At 42.5% G+C, this 24,768-nt stretch overlaps 1 protein-coding gene across 1 annotated transcript in view; it reads left to right on the top strand.

The window, feature by feature from the left end:
- Window positions 1–24,768, top strand: part of Anxa13 (annexin A13) — a 51,716-nt gene that overhangs the window by 10,981 nt on the left and 15,967 nt on the right. The window contains exons 2-4 of the mRNA XM_008838016.3: window positions 12,700–12,775; window positions 20,545–20,639; window positions 23,579–23,749. Coding sequence (XP_008836238.1) covers window positions 12,700–12,775; window positions 20,545–20,639; window positions 23,579–23,749 — 342 coding nt within the window. The remainder of the gene's footprint in view (window positions 1–12,699; window positions 12,776–20,544; window positions 20,640–23,578; window positions 23,750–24,768) is intronic.

Raw genomic sequence — 24,768 nt, 5'->3', positions numbered from 1 at the left:
ACTAGGGGCAAGAATAACATTCATTGTTTTGATACTGGTTAAGATAGGAATTCGCTCAGGGCAGATTCAGCTGTTTCACCCTGCTTCCTTTCCAGCAAGTCAAAACTTGTTCATATACTGTTGTTTGGATCTTACTACACAGCACACATGATACCACAATGGCCTGCCTCAGCCCCCAATATTTTCTCTTTTTAATTCCACCTGGCCACTTATCTTTGACCCTCAAAGCATCTAGAACACTAGTTTGTTGTTGTTGCTGTTTCTTGTTTCTTTTTTTTTTTTTTTTTTGTCTTATAAGAAATAAACCCCAAGTATACTCTGGATGAATTGACAAAAGACAGCCTTTGGCAATTTAAGAAGGAAACTGATAATTCTTTTCTAATGAAAAACATGCTTCATGTCTCATAATTCCTGAAGGCATGGCTCCTGTCACACTGAGCAGTGGCCTTCACCTCCCAGCAGTCACTATACCCTCCAAGCCCACTTTCATGAATACAGTAGAGCAATAATTGGATCTCTGGAAGCTTAACACTTTCCCGAGGTCTCTAGCTCCCCAAACAATCTGTGAACTACTCAGTGTAGGCATTTTCCCCAGGATACAAATCTTATTTCCAGATAATGAATGTTAGTCCCTTTCTAGTAGAAACTCCAGGTTTTTAGACCAAACACAGCACTAAAGAGTCCTATAGTGAGTCAAGTGCGAGCTGCCACACAGCTGTGGCATCCTGCAGTGTAGGCTGTGGCACCTTCAACATCAGGATACAGACAACAGAGGAGGTAATGACAGGCCTCTCACTCCAGTCTGTTCGCAACTCAATTTTTCTTCCTAGTTACCGTATCCTGTTACTTGTCTTTCAGATTTTTCCTCAGAAAGACATGGCCCACTTTCAATCTTCCCTTTTATGGAGGCCCAACCACTCACTCTTGGTGCCTGGAGGCCTTTCCTTAGTCAGTACTTACATGTCACTGACCACTAGAAGCTCAGCCTTCTCAACACCTTCTAAAGTAACATGGTGACAGAATTACACAATCGCAGACCCTGAGCACGTAGGACCTTGGCACTATATTGACATTTGGGCTTAGATAACGCCTTATTGTGAGGATTGTTCTGTTCAATGGAGGATATCAAACAAAATCCATGACTTCTGTCATTATTAACAGTAGTAGCCCCCTATTTGTGATAATCAAAAACATCCCCAGGCAGTACCAAAATCACTTCTGGTTAGCTGAAAGCCAGTGTGTAAGATACAGACCTTTGGGAGAGCAAGGCTATGGGGCAGAAGATGTCTACTTAATGTCTTTCCCTCTCTGGATCTGCGTCCTCTGCTGCACGTTGCTGCCTTCTGTCCTGACCCACCTTCACATTGAATCCCCCTCACCACAAGGACAAAGCCAACTACTCCTGAAGATTGACCCATGTCCTCCTGATCAGGACAGCAATAGCTGAGAGACAGCAGTTTTTCTCTAGTGGTGATTTCTGGTGGCCAAGGGGAGACCAGTTCCCTGGGGAAATAATGACAAGACTGCCAGACTGCCAAGCTGCAGGTTTTCCTGAGTAGGGGAACAATACTTGCTGGAAAAGATGCTGGTGTAAACATTCATGGGTTCACTTTCCCCCCCTTTCCTTCTGCTTGGGTGTAGCCCCACAGAGCTGCCTGGCTCTACCTCCTGAAATCAGAGCTCAGTGTATAAGGCTGACCACTTGTCTACACTTTGGAATCTCCATTGCTGTCTTCCAGAACAGTGGAGCCCATCAAGGTGGTAGCTGTTGAAGAGCCTTAGGTCAGGTTTTAATGCTTCTTGCCCATTGGTCACATCAACATGAATAGCTTAAGAATGTTTGTCTTTCTAGAAAAGTACCTAACTATGCCAATTGTCATTAAAAAATATGAACATACAGCATAAAAAAAATCACAAATGTAAGAGACAATTCCTTCCTTGGTTTTTTAAAGAATAATCTATTCTTATTTTATGTGTATGAGTGTTTGCCTGCATGTATATGTGAGCACCATGTTCATGTCTGGTGCCTGAGGAGGCAAGGAATTCCCCAGGATTGGAGTTGTGAACCACCTTTGGGGGCTGGAATCTGAAACTGGATCTTCTGCAAGAGCAAGTGCTCTTAACTGCTGAGACATCTCCCCAGCTTTGAAATTTTATTTTTTTAAAAATATTTTATTTGTTATTATGTGTAGAAGTATATTGCCTGCATGTATGTAAGTGCACCCATGTTATACAGTGTCCATGGAGGTCAGATCCATGGTGATGGATCCCCTGGAACTGGAGTTTCAGATAGTTGTTAGTCACCATGTGGGTACTGGGAATCAAACCCAGGTCCTCTACAAGAGCAGACAGTCCTCTTAACTGCTGAGCCATCTCTCCAGCCCCCTTATTTCTTAATGTAAGAATTTCACTCATTTTTCAGAACACACAGTCAGCACATATAAAGAAGTCATGTTGAACTCTGATCCAAATGGATGTATTTCTACTTTCTTATTTTCATGTGTCTGTGTGTGCATGTTCACATGTGTGTAGATACACATGTATGTGCATGTATGTTGAAGTTTGAGGCTAAAGTTAGAGGTCTTTTTTGATCACTCTGATTCATTGAGGCCAGATCTCTCAACTGAACCCAGAGCTAGTCATTTTTGGCTAATCTTGCTAACCACCTTGCTCCAGGGGTTCCTTGCCTCTGCCTTCTAAGCACTGGAATTTTCAGTAGACCACCACAACCTCCAGGCATTTACATGGTTGCTGGGGATCCCAACCCCTGCCCTTATACTTGCACAAGTACTTTAACCACTGAGCCATCTCCCCAGCCTTGTTTTTACATTATCAAGCTTATTTGTCAAATGATTCAAATATTCTTATCCGTGTAGAGTGATGGCCAAATACTTAATAATCATATGTCATTTTAAAATGCAGCTCTGAAAGAGAGATCCATGGCAACAAGTGGTTCTGTAACACTCCCAGAACCCCTAAGTAGGCAAAGTTGGAGCTTCCTAATGCACTTTCCCAGCTCTGATTCACCGCCAAGATTAGTGAACTTCTAATAGATAGCAAAGGGAAGCAAATCTAAGATTAGAGAAAACTTCATTCTCAGGTGATCGTGGAGAACCCCGATGAAAACAGAACAATAACGACAGGGCAGAACTCTAAATATTCCTATAAGATTCAAACTATGCTTGAATATACCCAGCAGAATACATTGGGAAAAAAAAGCGTGGTTTTTTTTTTTTTTTTTTTTTAGTAGTTTTAGGTTTTGCTTATATAAGCATCTAAATGTATTTTGACTTAAAGCAAAAAAGCAAGATTTTTCATCACGTTGATTATACGAAGGAAACCATGACCAAGAAACAATCAACTTAATGAAACCAGTGTGTCCCTAATCACCCAAGGTTCATGTTTAAAATGCAAATGGTTCCTTGATTATTTCAAATTGCTCTGCAATCTCTACTATCCATGTCTGTCACCAGGATATTTTCTGTCTCTAAATTCATGAACTTTAACAGTATAACACTTTGTGTTCATACTAACAGGTTCAAAGTACAAATGAATAACCATTTAGAGGCAAAGGAGCATTATCCCGATAGGAATTCACTTCATAAGCAAGTGAGTGACCCTACACAGGTGACTTAGTAGCTAGATCTCAGTTGTTTATCTGGAAAATGAGAGAATTAGATACATTTAATGTTTTCAAAAGTTCAAACATAAATACAACTTTGGTAACTGTTGGCTGGATAATATGTGTCACCTGTTTCATTAACAGTTTTATTAATCATTGTCTCTGAATCCAGTTGCTTTTTTGCATCAGTGAATTTATCTTAATAGGAAACCTTAGAAGAGATGCTTACAACTGGTTCTTGTAAACTTGCCAAGTCAGTTCCAGGGAAGATGATAACAGTAGTTTACCTAAAACTGTCCCATATTTAACACAGAAAGTCCCACATCCCAGGAAATCCCTGAGTCTTGAGCAAATGGGTCAGGGATGGCTTCAGAGTGGAGTTCAAGCTTTAGTACAATCCCTTGTGCTGGTCCATTCCCTGTGATTACCTGTGGGAGCACTGGTAGCCAAGAACTTTAAAAAATGGAGGAGCATGAGGCTCCTTGCTGTCAATCAATCTCACCCAGGAAGTTGCAGTGACATATCCACTTGAAGCATCTTTTCGCTTCTTCACTTCCTCACCCTGATGGCCCCTTAGGAGTAAGAAAAGGCAGTAGTTAATTGGTATAGATTCTGTCAGATAAACAAGTGACATGTACCTACAAAAATATTAGACATTTCATCATCCTGGAAACCAGTCACCCAAAACATTAAGCATATTGGAAACCAGCCTGCTACTGACCATTCCAGTCATCAGAATGCCTCTGCTAACATTCTACCCTTTGGCATACTGTAGTACTTTCTGGTCTGGGAAAAAGAGGAAGCTGTAAAGTTTAGGATGAAATGGGGAGGAGTGGAGGAAGTGTCCTTGCGGGCTTGTGGAAGGGCAGAAAAGCCAACTCCTCCCTGCCAGCTCAGGGTTATTGTACCAAACCAATACGATGACTTTCATGTCATCATACTCTTACAGAGACTGTTGGGTAGAGAAGGTGTTCACCTCAGTTTCTAATGAGAAGCAGAGCATTTGATATTTCTTGATCCCATGGAGCCCCAGTTGGCCTGGAACTCACTATGTAGACCACCTCCATCTCATGAAGATCTGTCTGTCTCTGTCTCCCGGGTACTGGGATTAAAAGCATGCACCACCACACCACACCTGGCTGTGCCAAAGTTCTTGATTTTCCTGGCCAGGAGATGCATCTCAAATTGTATTTCTGTGACAGATTAGCTTTTAAAGAGTTGGATTGAAAGTTATAGTCTTAAATGAAAAATAATTTTGATAGGGACCTAAAGAATCAGTAACAGAAAGTCAAAATCAGAGCACCTAGACTAAGACTGTGTGAGTCTGGATCTCCATTCCTTGATGTGATCTTGGACAGATGATTAATCCATCTAACTACCTTGGTTTTCTCACGTGCACAGTGGCAGGTAATAATATCTGACCTATAAAGTTATTGTGAGGATTAAATGTGTTATATGTCAATTACGTAGCCCAGGGCCTGGCATGTAACAATGGCTCTATATTTGGTTGTCATTCTCAAGGCTATGTTTTCTCCCATAAATCTCTTTGACTTTTAGTCTCCACTGCTGATTATGTGTAAATATAAAGTGGTTTCTGATTTAAGACAAAATTATTTAATCAGTTATTTTAAGTTCACTTTGGTAAAGTTCCAGGTGTGTGTGTGTGTGTGTGTGTGTGTGTGTGTGTGTGTGTGTGTGTTGTGTGTGTGGGGGGACATGTGTGTGTGTGTGTGTGTGTGTGTGTGTGTGTGTGTGTGTTATGAGTCTGTGGGGTCACATATGTGTGGATGTCAAAAGACAACCAGAAAACATCAGCTGCCATTGCTAAGGTGCTATCTACTTTCTTTTTGCTGTTAGTTTATTGTCTTGAGACAGGGTCTCTTATTGGTCTGAAACTTTCTGTGTAGACTAAGCTAGTCTGGCTGGCCAGTGAGCTCCAGGGATTCACCTGTCTCTGCCCCCTCGTGCTGGAATTACAAGTGTGTGCCACTACACCTAGCTTTTTACATGGGTTCTAGGCATTGAACTTAGATTCTCATACTTGCAAGGTGCTTTACCAACTGAGCTGTTTCCACAGCTCAACTTCTAATTTTTTAAAGTCTCCAGGCTAAGAACCATGGGAGAGGCTTATTAAACCTACTGTAAATCAAGTCAAGACAGAAGGAAGTAATAGAAATAATTCTGAGTTCTCAGCATACGCCAAGTATCCTGCCGAGCGCTCTAGGCCCACGTGCCCTCTTACCGCCATCTTTCAGGTGGGAAGACAGAAAAGATAAGAGGGAAAGACAGCTTCATTCCTGGTCCAAGGGTTTGATATGTATGGGCAGAGGGGGAACCTATGTTGATTCAATGTTCCTTCCCAAGCAATACCTCAGTTTCCACGGCTCCACAGCAATCTTAAAATCTATGAAAAGCAAGTCTACAGTGGAATATTATTTAGTATTAAAAATAAAGAAATCCTGGCCATTTATAACAACTTGTATTAACTTAGAGGGCACCCTGCTAATAAGATAAGCCAGTCACAGAAAGATAAACACTACATGACTCCACTTATAGGAGGTACCTAAAACAGTCAAACTCATAGAACTAGAGCACAGAACAGTAGTGACCAGGAATCAAGGACAGGGACAACGGGAAGTTGTTTAACTGGTATAAAATTTCAGTTATGCAGAATTAGTTAGTTCTAGAGATCTGCTGCACAGCATGTTACCACTAGTCAACAGCATTCGACCACACACTTAAAATTAGGCAGGCAGTAGATGTAGTGTTGAGTGCTCTCACCATTCATATTCAAAGGAAAACAGAGTCTTCTGGAGGTGATGGGTAGTCTAGTGGCTTTGTCATGGTGGTGGTTTCATGGTTGTGTGTAGATATCTATATGCATCAAGTTGTACATGGTCTACTGCATCAAATATACTTCATTAAAAGTATTGATTTTTATTCAAGAATACTGTTTTTAAAAAGCCAATGCAATGCAAGTTCAGTCAAAATTATCAGCATCAGTTCATGGTACCATATACTAGCAATGGCGATGATAATTGCTATCTCTAAGAAGAGTCCAGAGCAACCTCTGTCTCCCTTCACCTTGCATCTGCTTCACAGAGCCAGGCAATGGCCTCTTCTAATGTTGGCTCTTGTTTATAATCTCCTCAGCCTCTTCCTTTATTTCATGCTGGCCCAAACAGAAATACTTGGTAGATCAGTACACAGCAGCCCTCTGCCCTCTGCCCTTCCTGAGCCCTCCTGGCTGAGAGCCTGGATACCAAGCAACCATTCTCAAATATTTACTGAGCAGAGCACAGCAAGCCAGGACCTCTGGAGAACTGTGCTGGAAATATTAAATCCAAGTGCCACTCCTGTTACATTTCAACAATACTTCAGAATCACAAATGACCCTTACATCCTTGTGTCAGTAGGCAGCTCACCACCTACGTGCCCCCAATCAAGTGATCACTGTGCTACTCTGTCCCCAACACGACTGCATCTAAGCATCACACTATACCATGAGCAGGTGCATGTCCTCTTTAAAGACAAGATATGTAAACCTCAGAGAGGGATCATTTACTTGTGGTTGCAGATCCTGTGAGGAGGGAAAGCAGTAATTGAATACAGTAGGTCAGGTTTCTGAGTCCATACTGTGGAGACTGTCACCTTCAGAGAATCTCGTGTTTGAGATGCAGCATCAGATTGACACATCGAATGAGTACACAAGTACACAAACCCCAAAGATGCTGACTTCTCCTCAGACACACCCATCCCTCACCTTTGAAGGTGGCCCTTCCTTTGGATTTCTTTGCTTGCTAAATTCCACTCATCTTTCAAGCAGCAAAAATGGCACATCCTCCATGACAATTCCTTTCTCCTGTCACTTATTTGCACCCAAAGTGCTTATAATGTCACAGTGGGTCCCTATTCATTATTCACCTGTATTTTGCTCTGGTGACAAGACCGCTTCATGGGTTATGAGTTCTTCTTGTGGGATGGTGTCAATCCACTACAGCAATGAAACTTTACTTGTTTGTTGAAGGGGGAAAGACGAGAAAGAAGGGAGGAGGGAAGAGAAAAGGAAAGGGGGAATTTTAAAAGGGAAGGAGAGGAAGGATAGAGAAAGGAGATGCTGCTCAGAGGAGCATTTAATCTGCTATATCTTTTTCAATTAATTCATATGGTTCTTATACAACAGTATATTCTTTTTCTATTCTTTTTTTTTTTTTGACAACACAGTCTCACACCACATCTCAGAATGACCTAGAACTCACTATGTAGCATGGACTGCCCTCAAACTCATAGCAATCCTTCTGCCTCGGCCCCCTGAAGGTCAGAGTTCTACAGCAGTACACTATTTTTCAATCCTGCTGTTACCCAAGCAGAAAACCCATCCTAAGGGTGGATGAGACTGAGCATAGTTAAGCATGAGTCTACTTGAGGTTGTGTCCTAGAAAGTTTTATTTACTATGCCATACATAGAGCAACCAAACTGAAACCCTTGGCAAACTCCATAAACCCCATCCCTAGAGTCAGTTGCAACCTGGAAGATCTTTCTGGAATGTTGATTTACATCATACTGTTAGTACTTCCTTGGACTGAGAACTGGACTGGGACAGAAGCTTTTAACTGGGCGTCTGTTTCTGTATTCTGGCCCTCCGATATGGTGTCACTGATATCAGAGTTCCCTTTCCTCTTGGGCAGACACTGCAGGCACGTCCCCCAAGTCATTTCACAGAGTGACTGTTCCATCTGCCCTGCTCCCTAAGATAATAACATCTTCTCCTTTGAGACAATGGGTCACTCATGTCCTCATTTTAGACAGAAAACACGAGGTTGGCATAGAGATCTACTAGAAGGAAGAAAAGCCAATGCGAAAGTCCCCAGCTATACAGCTCCAGGCAGTGCTTTTGGAAGGTTGGTAGTACTAGAACATTTTGAGCCTGTAATACTGGTAACAAACAAGCACCTGCCAGGGTTGTAGCCCACAAGAGTCTCACACACTGCTCAGCGTTAGGGCTTCATGCCAAGCTATTTCCAGAACTGTATTAACATTTACTTACTACCTTGTGTAAAATATGTGTCTGCAACTCTGGACCCAAGCTAGAGGTGATGAAGGAAAAACAAACGCTTAGCCAGTTGTTAACAAGGTGAAAGTTTCTCATGCAGGAAAGGGTTTTAAAACACTCCCCAGTGTCCACTAATGGTCTGTCATTAATATATAGTGTTTATTTTCATTAAGCACATGCTCTGGTAGGCTTCATTTTAGAAGCTTTGTGTGAATGACTTCACTGAAATTCTCACAAAAGCCTTAGGAGTTAGGCAGTATCATCATTACCATTTATGGTAAGGGAACCACAGCCCAGAGAGACTCTCCACCTTGCCCAGGGTCACCCAGCCAAGAAGTCATGCTGGAATTCAAATTCAACCTTATTAGAAATCCTTGTTCTTTATCTTGGCAAATTTTTTGCCTTAGAAACAATATTATCTATTTAATTAATCACAATCAAGCATTTAAAATAAATACAGAAGATAATGATTAAAAGATAATGATCACTTTTTCATAAGTAAAAAATTATATTTTCCTTTCTTATATAATAGATGAAATGATAAAGTCAACATAAAGTATGGGAAATTATTCTGCTAAGACCCAGTATTCTTGCCTCCAGGCAGATCACACAGCCAGTAATGAATAACCATATAGGGTGTTTACCTTGATTAGCACACCTTCAGTGACCAACTGCAATAAATCATGATATTGTCTGGGGCATAGTAATATATATAAACATATAGAGAGAGACGTACACATATATACACATTGGAAGCTTATATATCTTCAAATATGTACATAAGGCTTCCAAACTTGTTGATCAAAATATGCATAATCGGGGCTGGAGAGATGGCTCAGTGGTTAAGAACATTTGCTCCTAATGTACAGAATCTGGGTTTGGTTCCCGGTACCCACATAGCAGCTAGCAACTGTCCATAACTCCAGTTCCAAGGGATCTGACTCCTCTTCTGACCTCAAAGGGCACCAGGCATGCACATCGTACACATACAAATGTGCAGGTAAAATATTCATACACATAAATAAATCTTCAATATCATATATTAAATTCTAAAAAAATTTTAAATATTAAAATATGCATAATTGACCCAGGTGTGGCATGGGAGCACACCTGTAAGCCCAGCACTTGGGAAACAGAGGCAGGAAGGTCAGGGATTCAAGGTCATTCTTGGCCACATACTGAGTTCAAGGCCTGCCTGGGCTATGTGAAACCTTGTCTCAAACAAATGCATAATTGAAATCTGTATAAATATAATTTCCTGTAATGTTAAAAATATCAGTACAGGACAAAAAAGGCAGGGGATAGTCAAAGAAGCAGGAGATGACTAACACATATGCACTGTAACAATGTGGTACTTGATGTTAGAGTGAGGGAATCATGTGGCATAAAGCTGGCACTTGAAATGTTGGTTCATGCCAGCCTCGATCTTGCAAGATAGACACTGCCCCCATCTTACAGATAAAGACTGACTCACAGATAAACGGCCAAGTGGCAGAACCACATTCAAACCAGGATTCCTGTGGCCCAGGGCCCAGACTTTCCTACCGGTTTTGTATCTAATCTCTTGTGCCATCTTTGTTTCCTGAGAGTCAGTGGGTGCCAGGGCTGCTAAAAACAAACAAATTAAATAAGGCATGTCACTTTGCCTCTACCATGCCTCCACACTGAAAGCCAGCAGAATATCTGTGTGGTCACTCGAAGCCTTGTGAACATGCAGGATCTCATGCTGGAGTCCCCTGCCATCCACTCTGTATCTAACTCACATTCCCACTTTATGTGGCAGTTCTGCTCAGTGGCTTCAGGTTTCAAGAATTAAATCTCCTGGTTGGCAAACAGGACCAGGCCCCAAAGTCAGCTCCCCATCTTATAATAGACAATAGTTGTGGTATGCCAGCTCCCTATGCATTCCAAAGGACAACCTGGCCCAGCTCGTCCCAAGGAGCCCCAGGACACCCCAGCATCAAGCCAGAGAGCCTCTGACAAGCATAAATGAAGCCATTGTGGAGACAGATTGAGCCACACAGAAGGAAAACCCCAGACAGGGTGATATTCTCTCTCTCTCTCTCTCTCTCTCTCTCTCTCTCTCTCTCTCTCTCTCTCCTCTCTCCTCTCTCTCTCCTCTCTCTCCCTCTCTCTCAGATTGATTGACTGATTGGCTGGCTCTGAGGATGAAACCTAGGGTCTGACATGTTCTAGACAAATGCTCTGCCACTGAGCTACATCCCCAGCCTTTTATTAGCTCTCATTCTGAGACAGGGTCTTGCTAAGTTACCCAGGCTGGCCTTGGACTCACTCTGTAGCCCAGGTAAGCCTTCAGTTTGCAATTCTCCTCCATCAACATCCAAAATATCTGGGATTATAGGTCTGTGCCACCAGTCCCCACCTGCCCCTTAAATCATGATAGAGCACAAATTCTTCACTCCAACATCAGTTACAAAATATACTACTGTTACAAAGAATAGGACTGCATGCTCTTCTCAAATAAGTTAGGAGGGATAACCAACAGTGGTTCCTATAAGGAGCTGGGGGCCTGTGCCCTTATCTTTCCCTGCTAAAGGTGCTTCTGATAAAGATTTCACCCTACCCACAGTAAATGCTAGGCACACACACACACACACACACACACACACACACACACACACACACAAAGAAGTCCCAAGTCATCTCTATTCCTAACACATTGTTCCACACTCTCTGTGTCCCCAGATATCAGAGTTAGTTTAAACTAAATGACACTTAGACTCAGCTTTTGACCTTGGACTGGTTGGGCAAGTGCAGAAGGTTTTTTCCCCATCCAGCTATAACTCTATGATATTTATAAATAGGAAGGGGGGCTGGAGAGATGGCTCAGTGGTTAAGAACACTGGTTGTTCTTGCAGAAGACCCGGGTTCAAATCCCAGCACTCACATGGCAGCCAACAACTGTCCATAACTCCAGTCCCAGGGAATCTGACAGCCTCTTCTGACCTCTGCAGGCATTGCACGACACAGGTGCACTTATCTACACACAGGCAATACATGCATACACATAAAATAGAAATAATAAATTTTTTTTAAAAATCACTTTTATGGGGCTGGAGAGATGGTTCAGCGGTTAAGAGCACTGATTGCTCTTGCAGAGGACCCGGGTTTGATTCCCAGCACCCACATGGTGGCTATGAACTGTCCTTAACTCCAGTTCCAGGGGAATCTGAAGCTCTCTTCTGACATCCGCAGCACTGCACTCACATACATGCAGGCAACACACTCATACACATAAAATAAAGATAATAAATTTAAAAAATATATTTAAAATAAATAGGAAGGGATGAGGGACAGGAGTGTCATTCCCTAAGTGCCAGAGTCAGAAAGTTCTGGTTCTAGGCCTGGCTCCCATTCAACTATCACCTGGCTCAGGATCTCAGGCAAGTCTCTACACAGGCTCTGCCAGCCCTCAAAGGGTCTTTTTGCCAATGAAGAAAGATGCCCCTGTGAGGGGAAGCAGACCTGCCAGCTCTGGCCTTGGCTATGCTCTTGGTGGTTCACACAGAGTCTCTGACAAATGCTGTCCCTCCTATGTGAATGGCACTGATCTAGGTCAGCAAACAAATCTGTACTAAGATTCCAGTGCCCTCAGCTTTGGTCAGAAAACCCCATTCCCTGGATATACTTGGTCTATCTAGTTGGAGAACAGGCACTCCAAGACATTAGCCCACTGTACTATGCTCTATTTGAAAGAAACAGACACACAAAGATGGGGTTGATATGAAAATCACTTATAGAGTTGGCTAGGCCCATTGTCTCAAGAACTGAGGAGACTCTTCTTCCATGATCACCCAAGGCCAGCTGGCTCCAAGAAGTACCAGTTACCTCTCTGGGGCCAAAGTTTCCCCAGCTGATTTCCACAAGCGCCTGTGTGTGGGATGGCAGCTGGGCCTCTGTTTGGGTGACTGCTTGGTCTTCTAGTTAGGCACCAATTCTAACAAAACTAACTGAAGCACAAGTGCATTATCCACCCAACCTTTTGAATTATTTCCTCTCCAGGCCAAACTGAGAAGCCATGAAGGTTTTGATGTGGATCGAGATGCCAAAAAGCTGTACAAAGCCTGCAAAGGAATGGGTATGGAAATCATTTTGTTAACTAATTTATGTTTGAAGTTGATTAAGCTTGATGTCATAACCAGCTTTCCCATAGTGATAGGAAAATGGCCTGTAAGTGTATGCATTCCAAGCTAAATCAGGTTGCTCTCTTCCAACGATCTCTTTATTCAAGATCCTAAAGTTACCATCGGGACTGATTACTCTTCAGGATCCTGAAAGCTTGATTTTTTTTTTGAAACATTTAATTTGACCTTGAGGTTATGAGAAACTTCATAAGAAGTGAAGTCCACGCAATCTTAAATTTTGTCCAAATCACTTTGGCCCCTGTCATGGGAGGTGGTAAGGAATGAGGCTGATGAGCACTAGATTCACGACAAAGGAGAGACACATCTAGAAATAGACTGGTGTGCCCTCCTTGGCAGTGACAGCTTGGTTTGCGGACATCAGAGAAAAGCACAGAGGCTGCAGCTTCCTGCTCACATCCTGCCGTGGGTCCAGTCTCTATTCTCATATCTAGAGGACAGCTGTCCAGGACAGGCCTTGTGAGGAAACCTCAGGATGTTTATGGCTGAGTTTTGCTGAGTAGCAAGGGACTCCAGGGTACTTTCCAGGCAGCTGAGACTTCTCTGATGCTCTGTGGTAAGGTCTTGATGCCTGGCCAGGCGATGTAGATGGAAGCCTTGTTGGGTGTGGTAATGATATAACGTGCTTCTCATCCAGAGTTAATTTTAAAATACCCAACACAGGTCCTCATGATTGTACAACAAGCACTTTATCACTGAGTCATCTCCCAGCCCTATTGCTGTTTCTAAGATAGTGACTCATGTGGTTCAGTCTAGCCTGGAACTCACTATGTAGATGATGCTGGTCTGAACTGATTTTCCTGTCTCCAACTCCCAAGTGCTGAGTTTATAGGCATGGGCCACCATGCCCAGTGTCACTTTCAATTTTCAAGAAGTCAATTTTTTTTTGGTCTTTTTGAGACAGGGTTTCCCTGTAGCCCCAGCTGACCTAGAACTCTCCATATAGACCAGGCTGGCCTCAAACTCACAGAGATCCACCTGCCTCTGCCTCCCAAGTGCTGGTATTAAAAGCATGTACCACCACACCTGGCATAAGAAGTCAATTTTTAAAGAAAAAAAAGAGAGATTAAATGCATTGTTTTTAGTGATACAGTTCCATTAACCCCATTTTTATATTAAAGATATTTTATTTGGATACTGACAAAAAATTATGAATGAAGTATTTTACATTCTTTTTCCATATTAAGTCTCTGAACCCCAGCATGTACTCTGTACCTACAAACATGTTGGCTTGTGTCAGTCATCCTTACTGAATAGCCCTGAGGGGTCAGAAGCTGCTGTGCTGGATAGAGAAGCATTAGAAGCCCCAAGCGTGACAAATATTACAGGCACTCCCAACCCTCACACTCCCATGCAAGTCTATAAAATAATAATGTCACAGAACAACATGATAGTTTATTGCTCCAAGTAATGCAAAACTTACAGATTTCAGTTGGGCATTTTTACTCTCCTGGTATGCTATGATGTTGTTAGTATATGCTGGGTCTGGGTCACGGGTAACCCAGAACAGTCAGACCCCAATCTCTCCCTGCCACTGCCACTCTGTCAGTCTAGGCCCCTCTGCTGTCCTCATCCCAGCTGCCAGGCAGCTCACCCTCCATTGGCCTCTGCTTAGACATGCTTCCTATAGAGCTGTCACAGACTGACCCAATGAAGAGAATGTCTTCATCCCAAGTGTGTGGCCCAGCAGCCTCTTAGAGGTCAAATTTACTGGAGATGGTCTAATCCATGCTTCTCAGATGTTCAAAGGCATGCTACCCATCAGGGGGTCTTGGTGGGCTACAGGGAAGAAAAAGACCCTCCAGCTTGCATTTCCAACAGGCCCCAGATTGTATGAACAGTGGGATCACTTCTTAGGACAAGCTTGAGTCCACCTGAGGTTTGAAGAGGTGGCCGCTCAGCCATTTAAAAGCAGACTCCTGGCCTAGAACTCAGCCAGCTCTCCTGACTCTCAGCCCAGCACTCTTTCCCCATACCATGAGTGTATGCAATGTACACATGCCACTGGCCCTTGTTACATGGTAATTTTAACCCACTCTTTTGAACAATACGCTCATATCAAATTAGATCAGTCTCAGCATCGAGCAGGCCCATACTTGTTCTCCATCACTAAAGGTGCACTGGGTTGAATGGAGGCCTCTGAAGGTCTAGTCACTTAAAACCTAGGAAAATGACTTCATTTGGCAAAGGAGTCTGTACGCATTACAGAGCCAGGAATACTAAGAAGAGAGCATCCTGGATTACCTGGATAGACCCTAAATACAATGTACAAGTGTCTTTAAGACTTTAAGTTACTGTTGACACAGTAACTTCTGACTTCTACTTTCTGGAACTCTGAGGGTGCAGACTGTGTGGTTTGAAGCCACCAAATGTGCGGGAACTGACACAGCTTCAGGACTGAATACAGCGAATACGTGCAAGGCCATGGTCCACCCAGGCAGGCAGAACTCAGCCCCACTCACTGATTCCCTTCCCTTCCTTGAGCCCCTCTTCCAAGGACAAATGAGGGGTGGGGCATCCCAGTGAAGAGTTTGGGGCCTGGCCTTGAGCAGTAGATCTGGGGCCACAGCCTCATGGGATCAGCCAGAACAACTGGGTGGGAACGATGAGCCTCTGCCACCGGTTCAGCCTGTTTATTTGCCACATGGACCCTGTGGCCTTCAAACCCCATGACCTCCACCCTTCCAAAACTTCAATACCACTCAGTTGCTTCCCAGAAAATTGCTGGGAAAGCATACCACAGAGGCCCACAGGCACTTCTGGACTAGTGATCACGCTGGCTCTGATCTCTCCTATGTAATTACTCCCCTCCAGTGTCCGATGCACAGCTAGTGTGGAAGGTCCGTCTTTCAGTTTTAAAAGTCTTTCCCAGAACCACTGGAGACTGGCTCCAGTGCCTCAAACCATTGTAAATGTTTATAGGAAAATGTTCAGCAGCACAGACTGCTTATATGACACATGTATTGTGAAACGCAGGATGAGGTCACCTTACTTTACAGCAAATCGCTTCTTGGTTGGATAGTGAGAATAGGTCCCAGGATGAACCTGAGACTTCGTTTCAAATGGCTTGAAAGATCTAGGTATCATTGTTCTGCCCTTCCCCTACCTACAGGCTAGTGCTGAGCCATCCTAGACAACTGGATTTTCTTGTGTTTCTGCTGCTGTTTGTTTTACTTTTTGCCTTTTGACACAGTGTCTCATGTATATAGCCCAGGATGGCCTTGAGCTCACTACATAGCCCAGGCTGATCTCAAACTTATAACCTTCCTACCTCAGTTTCCACAGCACTGGAATTACAAGGGTATACCAATATGCCCATCTTAAGATCTCTGTTGTTTAAAGCTTTCCAGGAAGGAAAATCCAGAGAATATATTTTTACAAATAAGCTCGGTTTCCCTGAAGATCCAAATACAGATTGCACATGACACCAGAGTAGAGATTTACTATTGGTATCTAGTTACAAATAGCCCATCTGAGTATAACATGCAAATCAAATCACACTAATACGGAGACAAAGTTCTATCATAATGACAGGCAAATTCATTCATGACTACGTATATGCATTCATTGAGCAAGTCATAAATATTGGCAAATATCAAGGGCCGTCCCTGTGGATACAGCAGTGAATGAACACCCTGTTCTCATGGAACTTGCAGTATTATATGTGTTAGCAGAGCCAGTAAGGACAGGCCACGTGTGGAACATGGAGGGAGGGGTGTCTCATCTGTGCAGAAAATTCTGATGAGTTGAGTCCTGAATCAGAAGGAGTGGGAAGGAAGGTGAAGATCAGCAATAAAGGTGTGCCAGGTGGAGGGAACAGTGTAAAAACCCACATATAAGCAAAAAAGCACTGCTTGTTCTAGGAGCTGCAGATCACTTCTAGAGCAAACAGCAAGAGTTTGGAAGAAGGTGAATAATAAGGGTTATTCTAAAAAGTTCCATGGGCTCCCCTGGGACCCTTCCTCGCTTGAAAGGTTGGAAGCAGAGGACTAATTAGATACAGAGTGGAAAAAAAAAAAAGAGGAAACCAGAGAGAACCCCAGATTCCTTCTGACCCTAAATAGTGAACAAGTCAAATGTAGACAAGAAAGTTCTTCCAGGCATGGAAGGTGCCAAGATCGGAGCCTGGGGTGCTGAGGCCCTCCAAATAGAAAGAGATTCCACTGAACTAAAAGAGTACTTTCTAGTGGTAATTAAGAGAAAAAGAAATCCCTCTGAGGTGAGATTTCTGGCAATCAAACATTTAAAACATAATTATAACATCACAGAATAACTGGACACACATTATGTAGGTGAAGCTCCCAGAGGAAATGAAGAGGAACAACATGAATAACAGCACTGGAACTGATCCAGAGACAGGCAATTATCTCCTGCTATTTTTGCAAGTGAGCTCATCCTAGAATTTTCTCTTTCTCCAGTTGAACCTAAATAGCTAAATCTTCCCAGAATTATAGAGGTGGTGGAAATAATCCTTGAGATGAAGTGAATGGTCCAAGGACACAAAGCTGGTGGCTCTTCAGGACTCTATCCTCTGGGCTGGACCTCTCTCCTTCTAGGTTCCTTCTGGGTCTTTCCAAATACAGTTTGAAGAGCTGATGCCAAAGCCTAAGTGAAGGTAAAACATTTCAGGTGTTTGCCAGGCTCCTTTTACTTCTCTTCCCCATTTCCAGCCAGATCCTTTCAAGCTCCTGTCCACACCTATGGCCAGATTTTTCCTGCTCCCAATCCTTCCATCAAAATATGTCAACTCTGTTTCATGTGGGCCCTGTAGGTGACTTTGAATTTTCTAACAAGGATAATGTACAAAGATGAACAAATGAAACAAAAGTGGACTTAAGAATGGACCAAATGAATTCAACTAAGCTCTACTTGCAAATGCAAAGGCCTTGGAGATCCATGGGAACATGACCACAGACAGCTAGAGATAAGATGGGAAATGGAAGGAAGAGATAAGAAAGAAGGGTTGATCTTGGGCTCTTTGGAAAGGAACTATAATCACCTGGGGGCAGGGGGTCACAACTAGAAAGGACAACTGGGAACAGGTTAGAGGGCAGAAGAAAGAAAGGCCAACAGAGGATGCTGAAAGGGAGGTGGCAGAGAGGGGGAGGAAGAAACCAACAGGAGGACAGGTGTAGTCAAGGTGTTCGAAGCATAAAAACATATATCTAGGAAGGGAAAAGGGTCATTCCTTGGTTTGCTCATCTGTCACTAGGACTTTGTACTAAATGAACTTGGAAGTACCTTCTAGAGCTTGCCACTGTTGGACCCCAATGTACTCTATCCCTGACATGAGCATCCCCTACAGAGTGGCTTGGACACAAATCCTCCATGGATGTGAGGCCATTCTAGGTACTTAGGCATTTATTCTGCTTGGTGTCTGTGGTCTCCAAGATGCATACTGTATCCACTATGGACTGCTCCTTGGACTCTTTCATTTCATTGTCACACAGCCTTGAACTGCATGACTCTATCTCAAAGGTGAGAAACTGAGGTCAAACAAGGCACATAACTTATCCAATGGGATGTAGTCAGTAAATGATGGAGCCATGACTTGAAGTCATCTCAGGAAATCAAATTTCAGGCTCAAAGGTCAGTGCTTCTCATGCCTGTACTGACCATACCTAACCATTTTTCTAATCCTGTTTCCGTGGTTATATTCTTCTGTTATTATTCATTATAAGTTTTAGTACTAATCACATTTGCACAATGAGTATGTATTACTTCAAACATCTGGAGTGGGAGGGGGAGCTTTGTAGAAAGAGCATAATTCAAATGTTTAATGGGATTTTAAAGGGTAACTGCCTTTTCTAGTCCCACTTAGCACTTTTCTCTGGAGATATGAATGCATACAGACATAAAGGGTAAGGGAGATAATTCAATTAGTAAAAGACCTGAATTTGATCCCCAGAACCCACATTTTAAAAAATTGGGTGTGGTAGAACATACTTGTAATCCCAGTCCTAAGAGGGTAAAGGCAGATAGATCCTTAGAGCTCATCGGCCAGCCCACCTAGCCTACTTGGTGAGTTCCAGGCCACTTAGAAACCCTGCCTCAAAAAAAGTGGATTGTGTCCAAGGAACAACACTGGGGATTGTCCTTTGGCCTCACATGCATGCACACACAAGTGCACATGCACCCTACACAATGCACCTGCATGCTCACAAACACACACATTCATGTACACAGACACACAAATTTATGGATGAGATTAATATTATGACAATTTGAGCCTTAATTTTATATATTCTTTTAAACATACTCAGAGAACAAGGAACAAACCATATCTTTTATGAATTTTAAAAATAGGTTTATTGAGATATAAGTCATATACCATGTAATTCATCCATTTAAAATATATGGTTCATTGTTTAGTATATTTGTAGACATCTGCAACTGTGGAAATGACTTTTCTGGGAATGCCTCCTGTCTTTCCTAACCTTGTAACCAAAGTTAATCTTATGTTTTGAGATCATTTAACACTGTCTATTCAATCTGCCTTCCTACTGTATAATCAGCTTATTTAAATCTAGGTAGTCTTTAGGAAAACAATGTAAACAAGCTTTCTAAGCCTTGGGCTCTTTGTAATCAATTTTAGAAGCTAAGATGAACACAGCTTTAATCTTGGGTTATGTCCTCCATGTCTCCCTCATGACCCTTACCTAGCCCTGGCCCAGAATAATGTGTGTGTGTGTGTGTGTGTGTGTGTGTGTGTGTGTGTGTGTGTTGTGAAAACATCAGTCCTGAAATCAGTGATGTTACAAAGCAATTAATTATTCACAGTTTATGTTGCAAAGAACAGGTTAAATTAGACTGATAACATCACTTTGTGGTTTTGAATGCTGTTCTGGATCAGTAGGGATCAGAAACGGAAAATTCTTCCCTGATAAGTTCCTCATCTCCTTCCCCATATCTTGATGGGTGTACTATTTAAATAAAGAGATGCACCCTTTATTTGAAGAACAGTTCTGAGAGAAATCAAAATCTGAAAACAGATCAGGCTCACTCTTGACTTAAATGACTCCAAGAGTTAGACTGTCTTGTTCAGGCACTGCCCTGCATGCAACCACCACCACAGTCAATTTTTACATTTTCTTCACCTTGAAAAGAAACTCCTAGCTGTCATCCCCTTACCCATCCCTCCCACCCCCAACCCTTAACCCACTTTCTGCCTCTGTTCATTTCTATCAATGGAATCATACAATATGTGGTCTTCTGTGATGGGCTCCTTTTACTTAATGTAATGTTTACAAGGTTCATTCATGTGTATCAGTACTCTAGTCTTTCTCATGGTCAAATAGTATTCTATTGTATGGATACCCCATATTTTGTTTACCCTGATGGGATTTTGCAATGTTCCCTCCTTTGGCCTGTTACAGATAATGTGGCTGTAAAGTTCACACACAGGTTTCAGGTTTCATGTGGACATGTTTTCATTTCCCTAGCAATGAAATTAGGGAATAGGCCATAGTCCTTCCTCTTTCTACCAGTTCCTCTCACTGTCCCTTGTGCAGGGTGAAGTCTCCATGGATATTTGTCTGAGGGAGTGGCAAGAATATGGTTTTCAGCACCAGACAACAAAGCTAGCAGGTCCATTTGGCCCCACTGAATTCAGCTTCTGACCCCTTTTAAGCTGGTGACATGGCTTCCTCAGACTTGACTAAGAATAACCTCTGTGGTTCTTCCTGCTCTCTCTCATGCACTTCAGGAACAGATGAAATGGCCATCATTGAAGTCTTGTCACACAGGACATCAGATCAGAGGCAACAAATAAAGCAGAACTACAAGGCAAAATATGGCAAGGTAAGTGTAGGGGTGCACCAGCCTTGACTTCCTGCCTCCTCTACACTCCCTAGGGAGCACAGAACCTCTTCAAAACTGGAATAAATGTGAGAATTAAAACGTCTAGAACTTCGAATTGACTTCAGAAAAACTGAAATTGCTTTGTCAACTTAATAGCCTATAAAATCAATACTCCATAACTCATTATTTTTAATTGGCTTCATTTTTCTATTAAGTCTTTTCTTCTTCTATTCAATTTGGACTAATTGCACATAACAATTTGTAGATGGGGCAGTGATTTGAAAGTCAATTCCCACAAGTCATCTTTTATGTAGACTTTTTCATGTATTCAACTGTCTTCAAGATTCATACATTCTTCATAAATTAGTGGTATAGAAAACTTTTGAAATTCTTCCTTAAGTTTTAACACTTTTTTATTTCTTTACTTTCTTTGATTCTTTGTTATCTATGATGCTGTTGTATATAGAAATCTTCAAGTGTCCACTAGGTTTAATTGCTTCTTTATTGCTATATAATGAACACAATACAACCCTTTTTTGGTGTATTGGGGATTGAATTTAGAACCCCACTCATGCTAGTCACCTTCTACCATTGAGTTATCTATTTCTGTTTTGAGACAGAATACAGTTGAGTTGTCCATGCTGGTCTTGAACTTGAGATCCTCCTGCTTCAGCCCAAAAGTAGTGGAGTATCACAGGCCTGAGCCATAACCTTTTCTTAATGTCACTGGAATTACCATCATGCAAAGTTAAAATCATGCTATATTCTCACATATTGATAAAGCCTTCACAGCTTCAGTCACTACACATACAAAAAGAGGAAGAAAGATGGGTTTTCCTATGAATTTGACACTAAGTAGATAATAGGCTTTGGTCTCCTCACACACACACAAATGGAGATGGCCACTTACTACCCTTCTCATACACACCAATAAGAAGTTATGACAGATGTGATTTCTTCCATTTTATACAGAGGAATAATAAATCTCATATGGTCAAATATTTATATATAAAAGTAACACATTTGGGGCTAGAGAGGTGGCTCAATGGTTAAAGAGCACTGGCTGCTATTGCAGAGGACCTGGGTTCGATTCCCAGCACCCACAGGGCAGCTAACAACCATCTGTAACTCCAGTTCCAGGGGAATTCCATGCCCTCTCCTGACCTCCATGAGCATTGCACAACACAGATGTACTTACATACATGTAGGCAATACACTCATATACATAAAATAAAAATATTAAAATATTTTAAGCAACATTTAGTGTTTTTAAATTTATTCTTTGACAATTTTATAGGTGTGTACAATGTATATTGATCATACTCATCCCAAGTCCCTATTCCCACTCCCCCTGGGTAATTCCCTGTACTTCTTCCTCCATATTTAATTTTAAAAAGAGAACCAAGACCCATATCCAAGGGTTCCACCATCAAGACCAGAAGCTCAGTACCATAATGGAGCTATTTACTTACATAGCAAATGGACAAATGGCTGTGCTGTTACCATTTTTGTGCATTATATCAGCCTTGCTAATGTCATGTTTTATGAAAATAAGTAACTCTTCAGTTCACCTGCATTGAACAGAATTGAATGAAGTAGAACTTTCATCCTTTCTCTGTGCCTTACTCTAGCAGTCCCACAAGTTGTAGCTCTATGTTTAGCCTACTGAGAAAGCCAAATACAAGACATCTTAAACCCTTGTCCAAATAAGAATAAATGGAGACTCGGTTGAAAATGAAGGGAGAACATTCTAATATAAGATCTGTGAGACCTTCCCGTGCTGATCATTTGATGACTTTCCTGTTCAGCTGGGGTCGGAGAGCTGAGACTACCAAAGAGAGGCTCAGAAACCTGGAGGAGGTCAGATGATCAAACTTAAGTCCTCATTTCAGCTGAGCTTTGGGAATCGCTATGTCAAGACACGACAGCAAGCTATCAGGAAAGCCAGAATGAGAATCCAGGTGTCCTGAGCCCACTCTCTGGTCCAATAGCATATAAACACCAGATTTGCTTTCATGCTTGTAGCTTTTAAGAATAGGCAGCTGGGACTTTTCTGCAGTTCTGCACAATGCCTATCTAACTTAGAAAAATATATTTGGGTGGACCTACACCATCCAGTCTTGAGGATGGCCTGCCTTCACAGGATGCAGTGTTAGGTGAAGCAACAGCACAAGACAGAGGCATGATATCACGGCCCCCTTTTAAGATGGCAAGTCCTCTTATATAAAAATCTTCTATGTTTTTTTCTAGATTTAGAGAGCAGAGGTTTCTCAGAGAAATAGTTAATTTTCCCTTTCTTTGAAAATCCTTTTCAGGATGGAAAAATAATATTCTTGTACAATATGTGTTATCATAAGCATTTATTGAATATTTAACATATATGTACTGTGCTCAGTGTTTGCATGGATTCTCTCATTTAAGTCCCCAATAGCGATTCCCAAAGCTCAGCTGAAATGAGGGCTTAAGTTTGATTTAATCTCTTCCTAGGAGATTAATCTTGTTATTCCCCTTGTTTTCTAGAGAACACTGACCATTGGTGGAAATTGTTGAGTCTTTTCTAGCTTAATGTTTGGGGCAAATCGTCCACCCTCTGAGGTTCAGTAGGTGGAGATAATACATCTGTGGGGCTGACTTGAACTTCAGCAGATAAAAGCTCTCTGAATCCTGAAATGTTCTGCAAATGTTCTTGCTATTGTAATTCTGGGGTCTCCATCTCTGAGCAGGGCTCCTCTGCCTCTCAACCAGCCTTGGGGGTGGGGGTGAGGGAGAAGGATGAGCAATCATGGTGACCTCTGTCCTCAAGATCAGGTAGCTCTTGCCTGGATCACTCCCATGTGTGTCTAGGGTAGATGTGCTGTCCCTGGAGCCCATGCAGTAATGTAGATACCCATGCTGGCCTTCCATGACACTCCCATTCAATTTCTCTATGCTTCCTACAGGACTTGGAGGAGGTGCTCAAGAGTGAGCTGAGTGGAAACTTCGAGAAGACAGCTTTGGCCCTTCTGGACCACCCCAACGAATATGCCGCTAGACAGCTACAGAAGGCTATGAAAGGCTTGGGTACAGACGAGGCAGTGCTCATCGAGATCTTATGCACAAGAAGCAATAAGGTCAGCCCCTCTTGAGCCTTTGGCCTCATTCCCTGCTGTATCAGACATGGCTGAGGATCCCTGGAGGAAGCTCCTTCCCTACATGCTCTCCATGGGTGAAAAACAGCCTGGGCAGAAGTATGGCTTCTAAGCCTATGCAGGAGGGCCATCTCTTCCAGCTTCCAGAAGACAGTCTTAGTGTTGATGCCCCTGGCTTGACAGAGTAGATTGTTCCAGAGGAGTTATATGAATCTAGATTTTATTTTTCTAACAGATGCAATTTTCATACATGAGTCAGTATTCTATTTTATCTGCTTCCAGTTTGACCTTGTAGGCCTTCTGGCTTGAATATCAATATGCAGCCAAGGATGTTTGTGTCACTGCCTCATACAGGACAGTTACCTAGAATACAGCCGAAAAAGTCTATGATGAGGCAGGAAGATGAGTGGTACTGGGGAATCCCAGTGAACATCCCCAGTCACTGGCTAGTACCTCCCCAGGGGACTCTGTGGTTTTGGTTTTGGTTTTGGTTTTGGTTTTTTGAGGCAGAGTCTCAAGTAACCCAGACTGGTCTCAAATTCATCATGTAGCTGATGATGACCTTCCTGCCTCCACCTCCTAAGTGCTGGGATTACAGGCATGCACTACCAAACCCAGATGTATGCAATGCTGGACATTGAACTCGGGGTTTCATGCATGTTAAGCAAGGACGCTATCAACTGAGTTCCATCCCCAACCCCAATCCTGTCCTTCTATCTGCAGACCTCCTCACTTGTCCTGGGCACAAGCCACCCTTTCAGGAGATGAAGAGAACATTTGTGAAGGCCCCAGTGGAAGTCAATTGGTCTTTGGTTCTAGAGGCCAAAAGGACCAAGAGTGAATAGAATCCACAAATCATCCTTGGGGATCCCTCCCTTCTCTATAACCACCAGTCCCAGGAGAATGGGGAGGCATGGCAAGGAAAGTGCCAGGAAAGCTCAATATTCTGAGACCTCCCAGGAAGTAACAGACAGCAAGGAAAATCTGAAACAGTGCCCTGT

Source organism: Nannospalax galili, unplaced genomic scaffold, assembly GCF_000622305.1.
Source record: "Nannospalax galili isolate Female #2095 unplaced genomic scaffold, S.galili_v1.0 scaffold17, whole genome shotgun sequence".
Classification (NCBI taxonomy): domain Eukaryota; kingdom Metazoa; phylum Chordata; class Mammalia; order Rodentia; family Spalacidae; genus Nannospalax; species Nannospalax galili.
Note: the sequence above shows the minus strand (reverse complement) of the source record. Positions and strands in the feature narration are given on the sequence as shown.